This window comes from Harpegnathos saltator, unplaced genomic scaffold (assembly GCF_003227715.2).
Source record: "Harpegnathos saltator strain DR-91 unplaced genomic scaffold, Hsal_v8.6 scaffold8, whole genome shotgun sequence".
NCBI lineage: Eukaryota > Metazoa > Arthropoda > Insecta > Hymenoptera > Formicidae > Harpegnathos > Harpegnathos saltator.
Genome location: NW_020230648.1, coordinates 1,764,370 through 1,781,609, shown reverse-complemented (window position 1 = coordinate 1,781,609; position 17,240 = coordinate 1,764,370). Strand labels below are relative to the sequence as shown.

Genomic DNA, 17,240 nt, shown 5'->3' with positions numbered 1-17,240 from the left:
GAGATGAGGTCGCGCGCGCGCGCGCGCGCGTCGAATTTTAGTACTCACCCCCGCCCGACGCCCCTGTGTTAACGGTATTGTTATTGTTATTATCGAGGGGAAATTTTATTATTCGACGGATACAGGAGTCTTCGGCAGAGAAGACGGCGATTACGACGAGCTCGAGAGATCTCCGGAGTGCGTGAAAAGAGCATCACTTATCCGTTTACACGAGACGGGGTACTCGCAATTTGTACATTCCCTACTCGCGAAAATCTATCAGGTTCTCTCTCCTCCCCCCTCCTTTCTCTCTGGCCGTCTATCTTTCTCACTCCCTCGTCCCATACGCCTCTTTTCCTTCCATCGTCTCGCTCGCTCGCTCGCTCGCTCGCTCACTCATTCACTCACTCACTCACTCACTCACTCACTCACTCACTCACTCACTCACTCACTCACTCACCTGTCAGAGCTCTCGGAGCTGTCGTATCGATCGGCGCACCGCTTCTTGCCGCAGGGCCCGACGAGGGTGTCCTCGGCCATCCTAACCTGTGCCTTGAACGGGCTGCCCTGGTGCCTGGTGATGGCGGCGGGGACGCCGCGACCGCCACCGCCGCCGCCGCTGCCGCCGCCACCGCCGCCACCGCCACCGCCACCGCCACCGCCGCCGCCGCCGCCGCCGCCGTCACCGCCGTCACCGCCGTTGCCGTCACTGTTACCGTCCGTTTTCACTGTCGCGGCGTCGCCGCCGCCGCCGTCCTTCGCGTTTCCTCTCGTCTGCTCCATTTGTTGCTCCAGTGCCGGTTCTCGCACGACGACGACGCTCGCTCGTTTGATACGCGACACTGTCGACGAGGCCGCGACCGCGTCGTTATCCCCGCGGTCGTTTCCTTCCGGCACACCGTCCGCGCTCAAACATCGCGACGACGACGAAGGCGAGTCGGCAGCCGCGTCGGCGTTCTCGACGACACCGACGCCAACGTCGACGCTGCTCGCAGTCGCGTTGCTACTACGACCGGTCATGACCGCGACACCACCAACACCACTTTTACTATTAATATTACTATTACTACTGCCACCACTATCACCGCCGCAATCGCTCTCGACGCCGTCGTCCTCGTCGTTGTCGTCGTCCTCGTCTTCGTCGTCGTCTTCGTCGTCGTCGTCGTCGCCGTCGCCGTCGTCGTCGTCGTCGTCGCCGTCCACCTCATCCACGATGATTCCGGCTATCTTGATTCCATCATCACCGATGTGGTACAGATCGACACTGCCACTGCCGTTACCGCTGCCGTTGCTGCTGCTGCTGTTGCTGTTGCTGCTGCTACTACTACTACTGCTGCTGCTGCTGCTGCTGCTGCTGCTGCTGCTGCTACTACCGCCGCCGCCGCTGCCACCACCGCCACTGCCGTCGACGCCGACGCCGTCGCTGCTACCGCTGAGCCCCTTGGCAGCACCGACACCGCTCTCCTCCTCGTCGTCGTCGTTCGCTGCTCTAGTCGCGTCGACGCACGACAACGAATCACCACTATCGGTCGCGGCAGTAGCACCACGACCACCAACACTACCGCTGCTGCTGCTGCTGCTGCTGCTGTCGCCGCTGCCACCGCCGCCACCGCCGTCGCCGTCGTCGTCGTCGTTAATAACACGATCCTTGTCGTTGCGATGATCGCTAACGTGATGACGGTGGAGATTATAGTAATGACGATGTCGCGGTACCGTTTGGTGATGGTAAGATCGACGAGAAGTATGATGCTGCTGTTGTTGCTGCTGCTGCTGCTGCTGCTGCTGATTATGATGATGATGATGATGATGGTGATGATGATGACGATGATGATGATGATGATGGTTATGATGATGATGAACACGGCGGTCGTGATGAGAACGATCGTTGTGATGATGATGATGATGATCGTCCATCCCGTCGAACACAGAGACGTCCTCGAGGACACGCTTCACCGCGTTCCGAGTGGCGGCCGAACAGAGTCTCGCGGGCGACGTGCTGGCGTCCAGGTGTTTGTGTCGCTCCCTAGTCACACGAGTATCACCGTCCCCCGGTTTGTCCGCGGTCGCGTCCTTCGCGGACGGACAGTCTGCCATCTTGTAAACGAACGCGCACTATTGTCGTGTGTCTGTGTCCGGCAGTGGCCCCTATGGCACGCACGAGGAGCACGGGACGCTCCACCGCTAAAGCCGTCGTCGTCGTTCCTACGGCCCGGCAGCGAAAACGACTCGTGCGAGCGAACGAGCGACCGCGAGCACCTCTATACCCTCTCCACGCGACGAAACTGCACCGCCACCTCTCGCCGACGATCCGATGCTGCTAGACGCCTCTCGGCCCCCTCCTCTCTCACTCCCTCTTCTTTCGCAGTCTCTCTCTTTCTCTCTCTCTCTCTCTCTCTCTCTCCTTTCGTGTGGCACCGCGCCTCACGTCGGAAATAGCCGAACACGGCCGAACGCGAATAACTTCTTAAACGAGAACTAGCGACATCTCTCCGCGGAATCTGAGAGATGCTGCGCTGCAAAATTCCGCGGTTCTTTTGTTCATTCATCGTCAATAATGTTGCAGTTATTGTGAGATTGATACATGTTAGTTTAATTATTTTTCAATCGCTTTACAATAGCTTCGACAGGAGTTTTTCTGGAGAAACAGGAAAACACAGTGAGTTTTAATATTTTTATTCTTTGCTTTTTTGCCACGGAACGGAGTAAGACGTTGGTAAGATTGTTCTTTCAGAGTTGAAAATTACTTGACTTTATTTTTCCTCTCTTGTACATATCCGTCTTTATAATTTTGAATAATTCTTATACTGATTTCGGTCTATTTAAGAAAAGCTGTCTCATAAGAAATGCATATAAATCTCACAAAGATTAACAATTAAAAAATTGTACTGTATTGTAAATCAACAATCTTAAAGTGAAGTAAAAAATTGCAAATGATGATGTGTTCACTTGAAGACAAAGGACAATATTGTCCTTCGTGATATAACTTATCGGAATATCAAAGGGAACTCTTATAATTATAAAATTCCACTGAGGAAAGAAAACTCGAGAAAAAATTACCCATATATAAATTTCCTCTTTTCATTCAACAGCTCTTTTATCTGCAAATATAAATTATATGTTCAGATAATGAGATAAATTTATATGTAGATGATATCATTACATGATATCATATGATTATATATATTTATATATGGATAATTTTGTTTCAAACATTTTATCGAAAATATTTTAATAATACTGCAAAACAAATGGCTTATTCGCGAGCACAATAACAAACCGTGTAAAGGTGGAATGTTAGTCAAAAGTAAACAGTAATAGTCAAGTTGTTTGTGTGTAATTCTATAAAATCTATAAACAACAAGAATACTAAAAGAAAACATCAAAATCAACTTTATGCACAATGAAAATTGAATAAAAATTTCCATATATACAAAACTATCTGTTATTCAGCATGGTTTATGCTTTTCACAAATCTGTAAAAGCAATGCAGATTAATTTTTATATTATTGTTGTATAAAGCTGACTTAATGAAGTATACTGAGTGAGCAATAACAAATTTTTGCTTCTGCATATAGCACCTTTTGCATTTTATCTTATGGCCTTCGAGCTTATATGATAATTTTAGAAATATGTATGTACAATGATGATATATTAATTATAACAATTGATGTTAATAACATATTTGCTACATATAAGCCATCTAAAATATATGAGATTTTCTACTTTCCTCACTTATCAACAGCCTTTGCAAAACTAAAAATTTTTACTATCACGTTGCAACAGCTCTATTATCATATATTTATTCGCAATATTCATGTAAAAACATTTCTATATTAATTGTTGTAGCTGAAGTTATAAGTGCCCCACTGACTTAGCAGGAATGTCAAATATCTACCAATTGTTAATTATCTCGAAATTAGCTTATGTATAAATAATATTCATCATCATCACCAACCTGGCTGAACTGACAACAACAATAATAGGCTTTTCATCTCATCAGATATTATCACATAAGTACGCAGAAAATATGTAAAAAGATGTATTGTTTATGTGACTGTGATATATCATGAGTTGCTTCTATTTTAACTTGATTTCTTGATGGAACACATAAAGCTCACATAGTGAGCTTACATAGTCAGTTGCAATTACAATATGTGAGGAGTGCAAATTTGCTTAGGGATCACGAAATCACAAATTTAATAAGTTAGTGGAACGATTGAAATTCATATTATCAATATGACGCAATACGTCTATTATTTCCTATAATAGATAGTCTGTGTCCTCTTCGATATTCATTGGGGCTGGTCGTGATGCTGCCGTCAAGTCCGTGAGGAAAAGAGCTTCAATGTTGACAGGATGCGCTTGATCATCTATTGCACTCGCACTTCGAGTGAGTTTACGGATACGTCGCTTTTCTTTCCTCTCGGTCTTCAATTTTGTGAATTCGGTCGCGTTGTTGCCGCTAGAACATGAGGAGCTCGCAGTGCTAGGAAGGTCGTCGTTGCTTAAATTACTGTTGTAACTGGTCGTCGGCTCGTTGATAATGCTCGATTCCACCGAATGTGTAGATTTTTGTCTCCTAAAATCGAACTTATTTTAATGAAATTAGATACTAATTAAAACGTTTAATCTTAATGCTTAACTTGCCGAAAAAATGCTTGATTCTGTTTTGATATATTAGGGATATGCAAAAGTTTCCATCGTTTTCTAAGGCAATGTCTTTTATTAATATTATTATAAATGACATAGTATTTGTAATCAAAATATTTGTCTGCATTATCTACTTACTTTTTGTGCCATCTTTCAGGCAAAAAATGGATAAAAGAAGTCTTTGCTCTTAGAATGAATGAAGTTATCGATGAATTACACTTCCTCAACATTGCGAAGTCGTATATTAGAAAAACTGCCTTATATAAGACGAAATAAGTGAGAATCCGATGAAGCAATATCTGAAGAATATGCCGAATAATAAAAAATTCGGTCTCCGTTAAAAGTTGAATTCCATTAAAGTTGAACAAACAACACAATTTAAATTATATTTAATGTGTGAAAATTGAATATAGTTAAAATTTGTTGGGTTGTTCGAATCAATCGTTTGGTTGTTTGGTAGCAGCTCAAAAAAAAGACCATTCCTTTCCAATCTTACAAAATAGAGAGCATCACCTTCTTCTGATGAATATCAGTTTTCAATGTGCTTTGAGCTGGTACTGTAATTAGGCAGTTATTTGATAGTTAAAATTTAAGATAGAAATATTAAAAATAATCTATAGACTATTAGATACATTATCAAAAAAGAATCAAATAAAAATTAACAAGAACCAATGCGAAGTATCTCGGGAGATTACCACGATATTCGGATTTCGATATTAACTTTTCAGGGAGTTATCTCACTTTTTCAAATTTTCTATACCTTTCTTTCAAAACAGTATATTTCCATCATATCAAACACAAACTTGTTATTGCATTACCTAATGCTTTTCCGCTTTTCGTGCGCAGTTCTGTAATCTGAATTATCACTTGAAACTATGTTCCCTCCCACAGATGCGCTTCTGGGAAACATGTCGCGCATGCGAGATCGTTCACTGCCGGGAACATCGACAGGAGCACTTGCTGGTGGTGGACCTTGTGCGAATATGCTTTGTACATGGGGTTTACTATCGTGCTTCATTGAAGTTAACGTTATCTGCTCGTCTACTTCCTCGATGACACCTATCCTCATGGAACCCCCTGCACCTGCTGCAATAGTATTTCTATTATGTTTTACTTTATCAACAATCCTCAATTATCGTTGATTTTTGACGCGATCCTTACGTCTATCTACTGCAACAAGAACATCAGAAATTGTGGAACTCGAACTTGGAATCTTTCCCGGAGTTTTAATATCAGTCATAGTAATTCCATCTGGTCTATCTTCCCTACTAAAGAATCGCTTAAGTACACTAGTTACGCTGTTTATTCTAGTGAGCGAACCGCCCAAATTGCTGGAAGTTGAACCTCCGCTAAGCGTACGATCCCGAGTACTCACTCTGCTAGTACTCCTAGTACAAAGAAGTAGAATTTTAACATTTACACTCGAAGCGTTCTGCCATGATATCAGTAACTCAACGAAATTGTGCAAAACAAATCTTTGATTAAACTCACAATAATCTAGTGTTATAAGATACAAGTGGACTCAAGTAATGTTATAAGATACAAGTTACTGTGCACTAAATTAAGTGGTGACTGAGAATCGCGTCCCGTGTGTAAAATATAATAACCAAGAGACGATTCAGTTTTTCGAGAAATGTTCGAATTAAATTATCGTCGCGCTTACCGCGACATTTTGCCTCTCGCAGTGAAATGTATCCCTGATGCAGCATCATCGGCGATATCTGAATGGAATTTAGGATAATCTGCCAACATTTCGTCAATCTTAACCGATGACGGTTGCAGCTCTTGTTGTGCTGCGGACAACTGTATCCTGGCTGTTGATGGTTGCGGATGTTCTTCACGGAAAGGCTGAGCCGCAGCTGTATATGGTAGTTCCATGGGGAATATCTCGTCCCAATATTGATCACGTATGAGCTCGGGATGTTCATGATGCATCTCATCAACAATTAAATAACTCACCTTGAAGGAGAAAAGATTTACTGTCCATATCATCAATTATTATCGTTTCATTGTGCAAATATTTTCCTTTGGACAAGTTCTGTCGTTAATCCTAACGGATATCAAGCTAATCTCTGTCTACATATTTGGACGAATTTCACTTCTAATTTTCAACTTTCTATGAGTAAGTCTTACTTGCAAATTGCGATCGATTAACCAATTCACTTCAAAATCATCGTCATCTTCGCCAAACGGATTGATCAATGTTTCGGCCACTTTTAACCAACCCATATAGAAAAAGAACTGCAAAGTTGCAAATACTGGAAAGTACAGGTCAATACTTACGGCCGCGTCTTGAACGGCCTGACGACCTATCACACTGGTAAGAAAGTACGTATAAACGGCCAACGTTACCACCTGTAATGAAGAGCCATATTACTTACAATTTGTAACGGGACGAATTTGAAAACGTTAGAACTATTCGAAAACCATCGGACAAATGTCAAAATGTCGACTAGTATTGCTAACACTTTATATTTTGTTCTTATTATGTGATATAAATGTATGTTAAGATATAAAGATTAATTAATCGATGAAGGCCAAAACTTCCCTAATATAATGTATCACAGATGTTAGAATTATCGGAAAACTATTGAAAAGATGTTAATAAGATTGACTAGAACTATGTGCATCTCATACTTTACTTTTGTGTTGAGATGCCAGAGTGGCAAGATTCAAAAATTATTTCAAAATAGTTAATGAAACTGGATACTCTGCTCTACATTGTTCGAAATTTTAAGATTTTTATTCCTCGAAGCAATGTATGTCTATCACTCTAAAACTGAGTTAAAACTTGAGTTGCAGTTCTAAAAAGTGAGATGTCAACTTCGCATCGGTCGGCAAGACGAATTCAGAATGGACATCGTGCATTTTTAACTGTTAAATTTTACATAAAATATGCAGATATCTTTTTCTCGATATTAATCTTCAACATTTAGGCCAATATATCATATGTTTACCTGAGTATAAACTAGGGGGACACTGATCGTGTCATATTGGGAAATACTGCCGCACTTTCCACGAAAATGATTGAGTTCATCTATGAGGGTTTTCATCGCAAAATCATCGCGTATTCGACCTTCTTTCCTAGCGCGAGTCACAATGCTCGACGCCCAAACTATCGGCATCCAATGTTTGCTGGGTTTGGGGAATTTTGCATTCAGATTTTTGAATATTGAGAGCTCACTTTCTAGCAACAATCCAGATTCGACGAAATGCTCCATAGTAGGAAATCTCTTCTTCACTCGTGGCGAAACGTTCGTGAGTACTACAGTTAGACAGACACAAACGTACCTGGGAATAGAATTTACTTCTATTTATTAAGAAAAAATATACTCTTTGCCTGTAGATTTATCCATTCATTCATAAATGTTATCTCAAATAATGAATATAATTATAAGATGAAAGTATAGAATTGTGTGTGTGTGTGTGTGTTGTGTTGTCTATAATCAGACGAATTTAAAATCATTTTATTTTAATGAGATATGTGATAAGGATAAAAAAGCTTATATCTCCTATCGTTAAAATTCTTTTTGATTTTGATTTATAATATATCACATAAGTAACCAAGCAATAATTAATTAATCAGGGATTGATTAACAACTAATAAACTACCAGTGACTTAAATATATACTGCTCAAAAGAATTATATATATATATATGGCATAGATAATTTATTGCCGAAAATTGGCCAACTTTGACTGGCGATTACTTCGCGAAAAATTATTGTAGACTAATGATTTTTTTTTTTTTTTTTTTTTTTTTTTCAAAATGAAGCTTGAAGTCTCTACTTTAAGAATGTATCTCCAATTTTTTGCATGCGATGCACCCCTACCCCTGTAACCCCTGACATCTGAGGGCATGTTTGGTGTACTGAAAATTGTAAAGTTTGACTGAAAATTGAAAAATTGTAGCGACTCCATTTTTTTTTCAAATTGAAGGGGAAAATTTGAACTTTACGACGATGCAAACGGCGTCTCCGAAAAAAAATTGTCCACGTCCGTGCATTCCGTTAAACTTTGCAATTTTCAGTATGCCAAGCATGCCCTAAGATGTCAGAGGTTACAGGGGTAGGAGTGCATCGCATATAAAAAATGAAGATACATTCTTAAAGTAGAGACTTCAAGCTTCATTTTGAAAAAAAAAATCATTAGTCTACAATAATTTTTCGTAATAATTTTTCGAAGTAATCGCCAGTCAAAGTTGGCCAATTTTCAGCAATAAATTATCTATGCCATAATTCTTTTGAGCAGTGTATATATAAGTGGTGAAACGAAAAATAAATCGAGTTTACGTTTTATGACTGTGAAGGAAAAACGAAAATGGAATCATTGATACAATAATTTTGAACAAAGCATTCTGCGAGGAAAAAGTCTAATTAGCGGTAAGGGAAAAATTGCGACATTTTAATATTTTACTACGGCTTTCTCAAATTATTCGTATAAAATAAGCAAATTAACCAACCACAGTCGACTATTCTTCTTGCAACTCAAGAATAATTGATCATACTTGAACAACATATTTTCTTACTGTTTTAGTCTTGATGTTTATCTCTTTCTGTGCGCTTTTTAACGATACATGCTGTGTTTGGATATTCGTATGTCGATGAGTGGAATACAGAACTTATTCTGTTTTCCAACATTAATTTCATGGAGTGTGAATTATATCTACAACGTGACAACTTTACACATTGTGCAATACCTAAGAATTGTCCGACGCATCAGACGGCCGCGTTCGTCGTTTCCATGTATACTAGCCGATACGAAGACCGCGATGGAATCGGGCCATGGTATCGCCATATATTGATTCCACCATCTAGTCATGACTATACTGACATAGAAGCCCAAGACAAACGACAGTGGTATCAAGTTGCTGTACTCGTTGCAGTACGCCACCACAGCTTCGAAAATCTTCTTTTGCTTATCATCCAATACCAAACGATAGATGCCGGACAAGGTATAATAAATAGAGAGATAGAGTGCAAGATCAAGCCAGACGAGTTTATAGATACTCGCCCTCCATCTGAAACAGATCGTCGCCGCTCGTAAATCAGCTCATCAGAAGAAGAATAAACAGTGTTCGGCATGGTAGAACAATGACTACTATCTGAGATAGCCTCTTAACGAATGATCCGTATTAAATCAAGGAACCGCAACTCGCACTCGTCAAGTATGACGAAAATGATGACGATTATAAGATAGCAGTGTGCAGTTTAAATTTTAAAGATCTGACGGAACAACAGAGGCACACTCCTGACATAAACTTCTATCGCGGTAACGAACGCGATAACGTTACTCGTATGTGTGTGTGTGTTATCGAGCCGAAAGTCGATAATCCTGTTCCACGGAGACTATATCTTGACACATTTCCTTCATACGAATAAAGCGACATTGCATTTGGAATATGTCGATTTTGAGTGACGTAGCGCGCCATGTTTTTGCGCAAGCACATTGGAGCTGCTCGTCAGCTGTGTTCAAGATTGGAGATGTTCCAATGTAATACGCGAGACTATTTTCAAGTATGTGAGACGCACTCGTGATTGTCGTTGACACCTAGTTCTACAGTCACGTCAACGCGAAAAGGTGTTAACCGCGTTTAAAAATACATAAACCAGAAGAATGAAGCATTACCTATAAATAAGTAATGTTTGGATGCCATAGAAGTGCGCTCTGATCGCAAACGGAAAAGAAAAAGAGATGAAACATAAAAACTGAAGTGAATGAAAAAAAATAATGGGAAATATTATAAACTATATATATTGGAATTGACAGATCGAGCAATAATAACGAAACGTCATACCGGGAAATAAGTAAACAAGAGAGAGGAAAATGAAACATGCAAATGCTAGAACCACAATATACAGAGAAATATATACATTGAGATTGAAGCAATTTTTAGAGAGAGAGAGAGAGAGAGTCGATCGATCATGGTGGAGAATTTCAACATAATTTCTCTACTCTCGATAATTCTCGAATGTGACTGATCGATTCGCATGCTGTTTACTTTCCTTTGTGTGCTATGATCTTGACGCGGAGAGTAAAATACACAAATAATATTAAAATCGAGACAAATAAAAACAAGACGATCGAAAGAAAAGACACGCGTGACCAACGACTTTGATTGTGATTCGAATAACGTCTCAAGTTATATCGAAATCTCGAAATGCTCGCACTTGTCAAATGACATTTTGCCACGCCACTTTCGTGAAGAAAAGAAATAAAAATGCATTCTCAATCTATGAGGTTGTATAATAAGTAATTTGGAATTTTTTGAGTCAATAAAGATTATTTTTAGATAAAATAGAACATTTTTATTTTTGTCACTATAATTTTCTGAAATAATGTATGTACCATTTTTGTCTATGATCTTTTTCCATCCTCCGCGCATACATATATTGTTTCGTAAAATTATTTGTTTATTAATGGGAATTATCTCTTTGATCCTTTAATTATTAAAGAAAGAATAAGGAAAGGAGGTGTCTTTATAACGACACACATGTATAATCTTTTCATTTTACTTGACAAATTTTAAATTACTTATTACACAACCCATACACACACACATATATATATATATATAGTTCCCCGATTACAATTTTCCATTATACAAATCCAAACAATAATTACCTGAGCAACAACTTTAAAAAGCACCCAAGACCCCTGCAAGTCGCTACCTCGGCAGTATAAGAAACTGTCATCTTTCATTCGATGCACGTAACTGTAGCACGTGTGTCACTCTCAGCTGTTCACGTACAGCCTGCACTTTTGCTAGCCAACACCTCGTGACATCCCCCGTGGAAGTGGTTACGATATCGTTTCTCACAATAATCGGGCGCGATTCGCACGCAGGACCGAATGATATGCCGTCAACTATATTGAGACATCATCATCTTCGGCTCCGCTTCCTCGGCAGCGCAATCGTGGAGACTGATCCCGAGAATACCAAGGTCATCGCCAGTATATTATCAGGCCGTGTCTCTCTCGCCGCGATTATGTAAGCTTATCAGCAGGCGCGTTATTTCTGATTAGCGAACGTTTTCATGTTTCGTGATAATTAATATTGTCAAGGAAACTATTGTTTCGAGCCGTTTATTAGTCAGCTTCTTCTTTTCTTCCTCTTTTTCACGCTTTTTCACCGAGAGAGAATCGCGATGAGAATCGAGAGTCTTGTGCGATGATATCTCTCTGCGATATCGTGCGTTCCGTTCGCGTGAGTGTTGCTCGAGTTCGTTATATCTATTACTTGATCTGATATCTTGCTCTATATATGTATATATACTTTTTTTATTTTATCACTCTTTAATAGGTTTCAAAGCAATTCGCATGTCAGCTTCTTCCAAGTAATCGATCGAATTCTCGTGGACTTGTGTTTGCATTCGACTCGTGAGAATTTATTATCTCAAGTATATCTGGGCATATTATTTCAGAGATAAATTTAAATTTGTTAGATATACAACTCTCGTTCTTCTTATTAATCGTCTCTCTTCTCCAATACCGTAATATATAATACCGTTATTTTTCCTCTTTGAATTGTATTTTTCACCCGCTGTGATTTGTCCTCCACAAATGAGATGTCGTTAAGAAATGTTCTCCATAGGATTCTCTCAATGTATCTCTCTTGATCACATTCGTAGCTCAATTTAACTTGTTCTTATCAATTTTAGTCTCTATCGACAATTATGCGCTTCGAATATTTTCTCGTTACAACCTGCCGTTGTTGCAATAAAATTTTCCAAGTTTCACAATGAATAAACATAAGTGAATCCCGTGGATCAAACATATAGAACTTTATCTGAAATCTTGCAAAATGGACGGTTCTTTGTTAATAGCAAAGATACTTTAAAGGCACTAATCGTAACGTGTGTCGGATGATTTATCCGCAAGTGTTGCGTTGCTCATTTTCCCAATTAAAGTTAACACGTTTCATCACACAGTTGGCGCAAGTCAAGCTCGGAAATACTGTTCACGCAATCTCCTTGAAAGGAATTTTCATCCTCTAGAAGAAAGAAAAAGAAATTACATTGCACACTATTGAATCGCTCTTTATTCATTCTTTTAAGACAATCATTTTGTGAAGAACACAGTAAAAAATTATAATCTCGAAATTCAGAAAATAGGACAATTTCCCGAAAAATCTGTAAACAAAATGATACAGTTGCTTTATATCCCCCTTGAAATCATACAACTTTTGTCTGAAACGTTGTTTTTGTTCTACGATCGCTCCCTACAAAGTTACGAGGGGTGATAGATTAAAATTGGACACCCTGTATAATAGAAACGTAGAAGTAGATCTCGTTAGCGGAAAAAGGAAGAGGAAGCGGAACCAGAAGAAGAAGAATATTTAATTCGTTTTTTATCCCGCCGCGCGGGAAACCAATTAATCAATTCGCAAAATTAATTCATTTCGCTTTCTTTTAATTCGTCTATATTCCTCGGAGCGTATTCCGCATTCTGTGCTACAAAGCCTGTCTTTGTGTACGTGTCGTTATCATTATGTCGATGATACGTTACTTCGAATATGTCATATATTATATTAAGGTATACTCGACGTCTGTCGCGCCGGCGACTGTCAGTCTCGGCCGACCCTCGGAAGAATCATGACGCGAAATTTTCTGGGTATGTCTTGTGACATCATCGTAAGATATAACAGTACCACGAAAGTATTACGTGGAAAGCCCGATTGATATGCGGTAACGTTAACGCGGTACACTACGTTAGATGGATAGAAACTTTTTAATGAAATTCATCTGGAAGTGACGCGGAAAATCAACCGGCTTGAATGACATGCTTCGTTATAGACATAATAATACGATACGTTCAGGATAACACGTATAACGGAACAAAATGACCTTTGACATCGTGGCAAATATAATTCAACTGAATTGCGCGAAATAGAATGTCTTATAATGCACTTTAAACGCACGAACGTCATGTTACAGGTTAACTTCGCCCATGAATTGTCTCGATCATAGGTCTGCAAAGTAAATACCACAATGACAGTAACATTGCATCAATGTTATAATTTCCTACTCAATAATGTAAGGCAATATATATGTATAACATATGAGTAAGACGTTATAACATTGATATACCGGATATCTGACCACCTGTCCACCTCGATTATTTTGTAAACGCGACATTTTAGGAAAAAATGTATCAGAGAAAAGTTGTATGGTTTTAAGGGAAACATAAAACGATCATATCAGTTTGCTCACAGATTGCACCACTTTCGAGATATTCACTGATCATTACTTTTCTTAAATGGAAATCCTAATTGTATCATCTTTTCCTACCTAGTTAATTTGAACAATTTTTGTCTGAAATATTTTTTTATAATATTTGCCTAATATTTTTTGAGATATTTAAGGAAAAGTTGGCAACTTTTTCAACATTTAACTTACGATATATCGCTAACTATTTGTTGGAAGAAAAAATGGTATTAGACTTTTTTACTCTATTTAGTCTCAAGAATATATTGCTACAGTAATGCCCTAACTTTTGTTAACTTATTGATTTCTGGAAATCTTAAAATTATCAAATTAGTCAAAAATCAGGACTCTATTGTAACAATATATTCTTGAGACAGAGTAAAAAAGTCTAATACCATTTTTTCTTTCAATAAACAGTTAACAAGATATCGTAAGTTAAATGTTGAAAAAGTTACCAAATTTTCTTTAAATATCTTAAAAAATATTAGGCAAATAAAAAAATGTTTCAGAAAAAAATTGTTCAAATTAATTGATAGGAAAAGATGATATAATAAAAAGTTGGGATTTCCATTTAAGAAAAGAAATGATCAGTGAATATCTCGAAAGTGGTGCAATCTGTAAACAAACTGATATAGTTGTTTTATGTTCCTCTTGAAACCAAACAACTTTCCTCTGAAATATTTTTTTCTAAAATGTCGCGTTTACAAAAAAATCAAGGTGGACAAGTGGTCAGATACACCCGATATAATTTACTCTTACTCGATACTTCGGATGTGTTCGGAAACATTTCTCAGCTTCTTTCTCTCTCTCTCTCTCTCTCTCTCTCTCTCTCTCTCTCTCTCTCTCTCTCTCTCTCTCTTTCTCTCTCTGTATTTACTTCATTTTTGTATCTCTCACTCCAACACAACAAATGCACTCAGGTGACGTTTCTGAATGCAGCTTTACTGAGAAACATTAATTCTCGAAACTTGAACACGTGTGCTGCATAATAGTGCCGCATGTCAGAAAATCTTCCTTTCGACCTTGTCTGCATGTTTGTCATTAATATCGCACAGACACATCGTAAAATTCGACATACACGTTATATTCGCGTTTAACTCGTCCGAGTCACAACTGGCGACGTCGCTATCATATATATATAATAATTATACAATTATGACTTGTAATTAGCTGTTGTAATTGGTGTTCTAAACATTGAAAATTCAAGAGAAAATTCAGAAAGAGAGCATGAGTGTGAGAGAGAGAGAGAGAGAGAGAGAGAAGGGAAAAAGAGGGATAATGTTGCAGGAAGAAGAGAAACATAAAAGGTCCCATAAAAGGTATATTTTGCATCGGCAGGAAGTCAGCTGAACAAAGAAGAGACAGGAAGAAAGGTTCTAGATGCGAGGTGAAACCTAACGTTGGCTGCTTGCGTTTCACGTACCTTGCGATTTTGGTCCAATGAATCCGCGCACTCTCAGCCTCACAAAACACGTGAATATACAAAACAGCACGTGTGATCACGAATCGAAGCAAGACCGGTTGCACATTTATGGCAACTTGTCCTCCGCGTCCCATACGATCGAAGATCATGCCAGTATTGGCCAATACTGAAACGACACTCGTCGCAGTACACTTGTACACTAACTGCATTCCCCGTGCTCTCCTCTTTTACCCTCAACCGTTCTATCCCCTCCGTCCTCATGAGTCAGTGATTTTAAATTGCTGTCGGTAATGTGCGATCTACGTACGAAAAGAAAAAGAGAAACATGTCTAAATAAATTTAGTTTTAATTTGCATAGTTGTTTAATATTTGATAAATTTCATACGTACATACATAACATGTATATATATTTGCAATATTTTAATAATGTTAAGTTAATTTAGTTGTATTATTGAAGAATAAAATATTCGTTTGATCCATTGTTAGGCTATATTGAATGAAAATATAAAGGTCTGCCATGCATGAAATTGTATTATTTGAAAATTAAAGAATGTCTGATCCGCTAAAGAAAGAAATTATATTATTCACAAAAGTGTATATCTATCCACTCTGTTATTAGTGAAGATTTTGGAATTGCGTTTAAAATAATATTCACTATGTCACAACTGAATGTTTTAATATATTCTCACAAATTCTCACAACTGTTTTAATACATTCGTACATTAGTATACATTTTTTTTATAAAAATATAGACAATGTAACATCTTTTACTCAAAATCACTGCTGTCTCAGATATACAAGGTATAAACGAGTAAGTGATCCAATTTTTTTACCACACGATTTAGCATTACCAACAGCACTATAGTTAATAGAGTCGCGTATAGATGTTGCACGCATCGTGTCATCGGCAAATTCAGATAGGCTGCGTTCCGATATTCACTGCCAGCACTGAAAATCTATAATATACGTGACGCATACTATGTATTTTCAGTACTGGCAGTGAATACCGGAACGCAGCCATAGTTGACTTCTCACCGTCGTGAAGTTAGCAGACAAATTGAAGATTTTCAAATTTTTTTTGTATCATTTGGGAATCATTTAGGGAAGTTTAGGAACATAGTCTCATAGTTTGGGAAATAATAGTTTATTGGTTTATTAGTAATTAATAAAAATTAATTAAGCGTTAAGTTAGCAGACATAATAAAAGAAAATTTTTTTTTAATTTTTAATTAACGTAAAATTATTTGGGAAACACGTCTGTAATGTTTTTAACGTTTGGGAAATAATAAGTTTTTATAATAATTGAAAATAAAGATTACATATGGTACATTTCCGAAGATGGATGGAAATGCACCAATCAGAACGCAGTATTTTCACCCAGCAAGCAATCCAGCACACACAAGCACGACCGTGTACCGCTGGCTTAACGTTCAGCCAAATATTTAATTTCCTACCCAAGAATACTTATCTTCACCCCAAAAAGAAGTCTTTTTTGACGTTAAATATTTAAGCTGTGCACATAAGAATGGATCGAATAGGTTATTTCTTCCTGTCTCTTATCATGCAACTATACATTGTATATTTTGACTGGTACTTATATTTTATGCTTATCAACAGATTTAGCTAGCTGATTTTTAATTCACGATAACATCAAATTTAATGTTTATGCTCACAAATTTAACAATTTTACATGTATAGGATACAAATGTTGATATATTTGGTAAGAAATCAGAAAAGAGTCGTGGACATTGGCATCGTAGTTCATGTGTACGGTTGTACAGAGGGCGCCTCACACTGGGCTCCGCTAAAAGCGGCCCATGACACCTCTCCTTCTCTCTGGTTTGACGTTGCAAATGTTATTTTTTTTTTTATTTTCTATCTACAATCTTTTTATAACTTTTATAATTTTTCGCTCTTCTTTTACTCTTTCATTCTTTCACTTCTTTCACTCTTTACTTTCAGCGACTAACTTTTTCATTAATT

The 17,240-nt window shown here is 38.3% G+C and overlaps 2 protein-coding genes across 5 annotated transcripts in view; both read right to left on the bottom strand.

Moving 5' to 3' along the window:
* Window positions 1-603, bottom strand: part of jing (AE binding protein 2 jing) — a 177,450-nt gene extending 176,847 nt beyond the window's left edge. Inside the window, exon 1 of the mRNA XM_011139039.3 lies at window positions 440-603. Within this exon, the coding sequence (XP_011137341.1) occupies window positions 440-519 (80 nt within the window). The 5' untranslated portion in view covers window positions 520-603. The remainder of the gene's footprint in view (window positions 1-439) is intronic.
* A 3,632-nt stretch (window positions 604-4,235) lies between these two features.
* On the bottom strand, window positions 4,236-15,560 carry LOC105181952 (bestrophin-4). Of its 4 annotated transcripts, none has more exons than XM_011139041.3 (9): window positions 15,258-15,430; window positions 11,253-12,621; window positions 9,328-9,648; window positions 7,587-7,920; window positions 6,763-6,984; window positions 6,293-6,588; window positions 5,791-6,017; window positions 5,448-5,715; window positions 4,236-4,558 (listed from the first exon to the last, which is right to left on the bottom strand). In XM_011139041.3, the coding sequence occupies exons 2-9, from the start codon at window positions 11,321-11,323 to the stop codon at window positions 4,240-4,242; spliced, it is 2,058 nt and encodes a 685-aa protein (XP_011137343.1). In that variant the 5' UTR covers window positions 11,324-12,621; window positions 15,258-15,430; the 3' UTR covers window positions 4,236-4,239. The 4 variants fall into 4 exon arrangements, 3 of the variants coding, with proteins under 3 accessions (XP_011137343.1, XP_011137342.1, XP_011137344.1); XR_003114175.1 differs by lacking the exons at window positions 4,236-4,558; window positions 11,253-12,621 and adding exons at window positions 4,565-4,686; window positions 4,768-5,186 and having other exon boundaries at window positions 15,258-15,560; XM_011139040.3 differs by lacking the exon at window positions 11,253-12,621 and having other exon boundaries at window positions 15,258-15,552.
* Window positions 15,561-17,240: the final 1,680 nt, after the last annotated feature.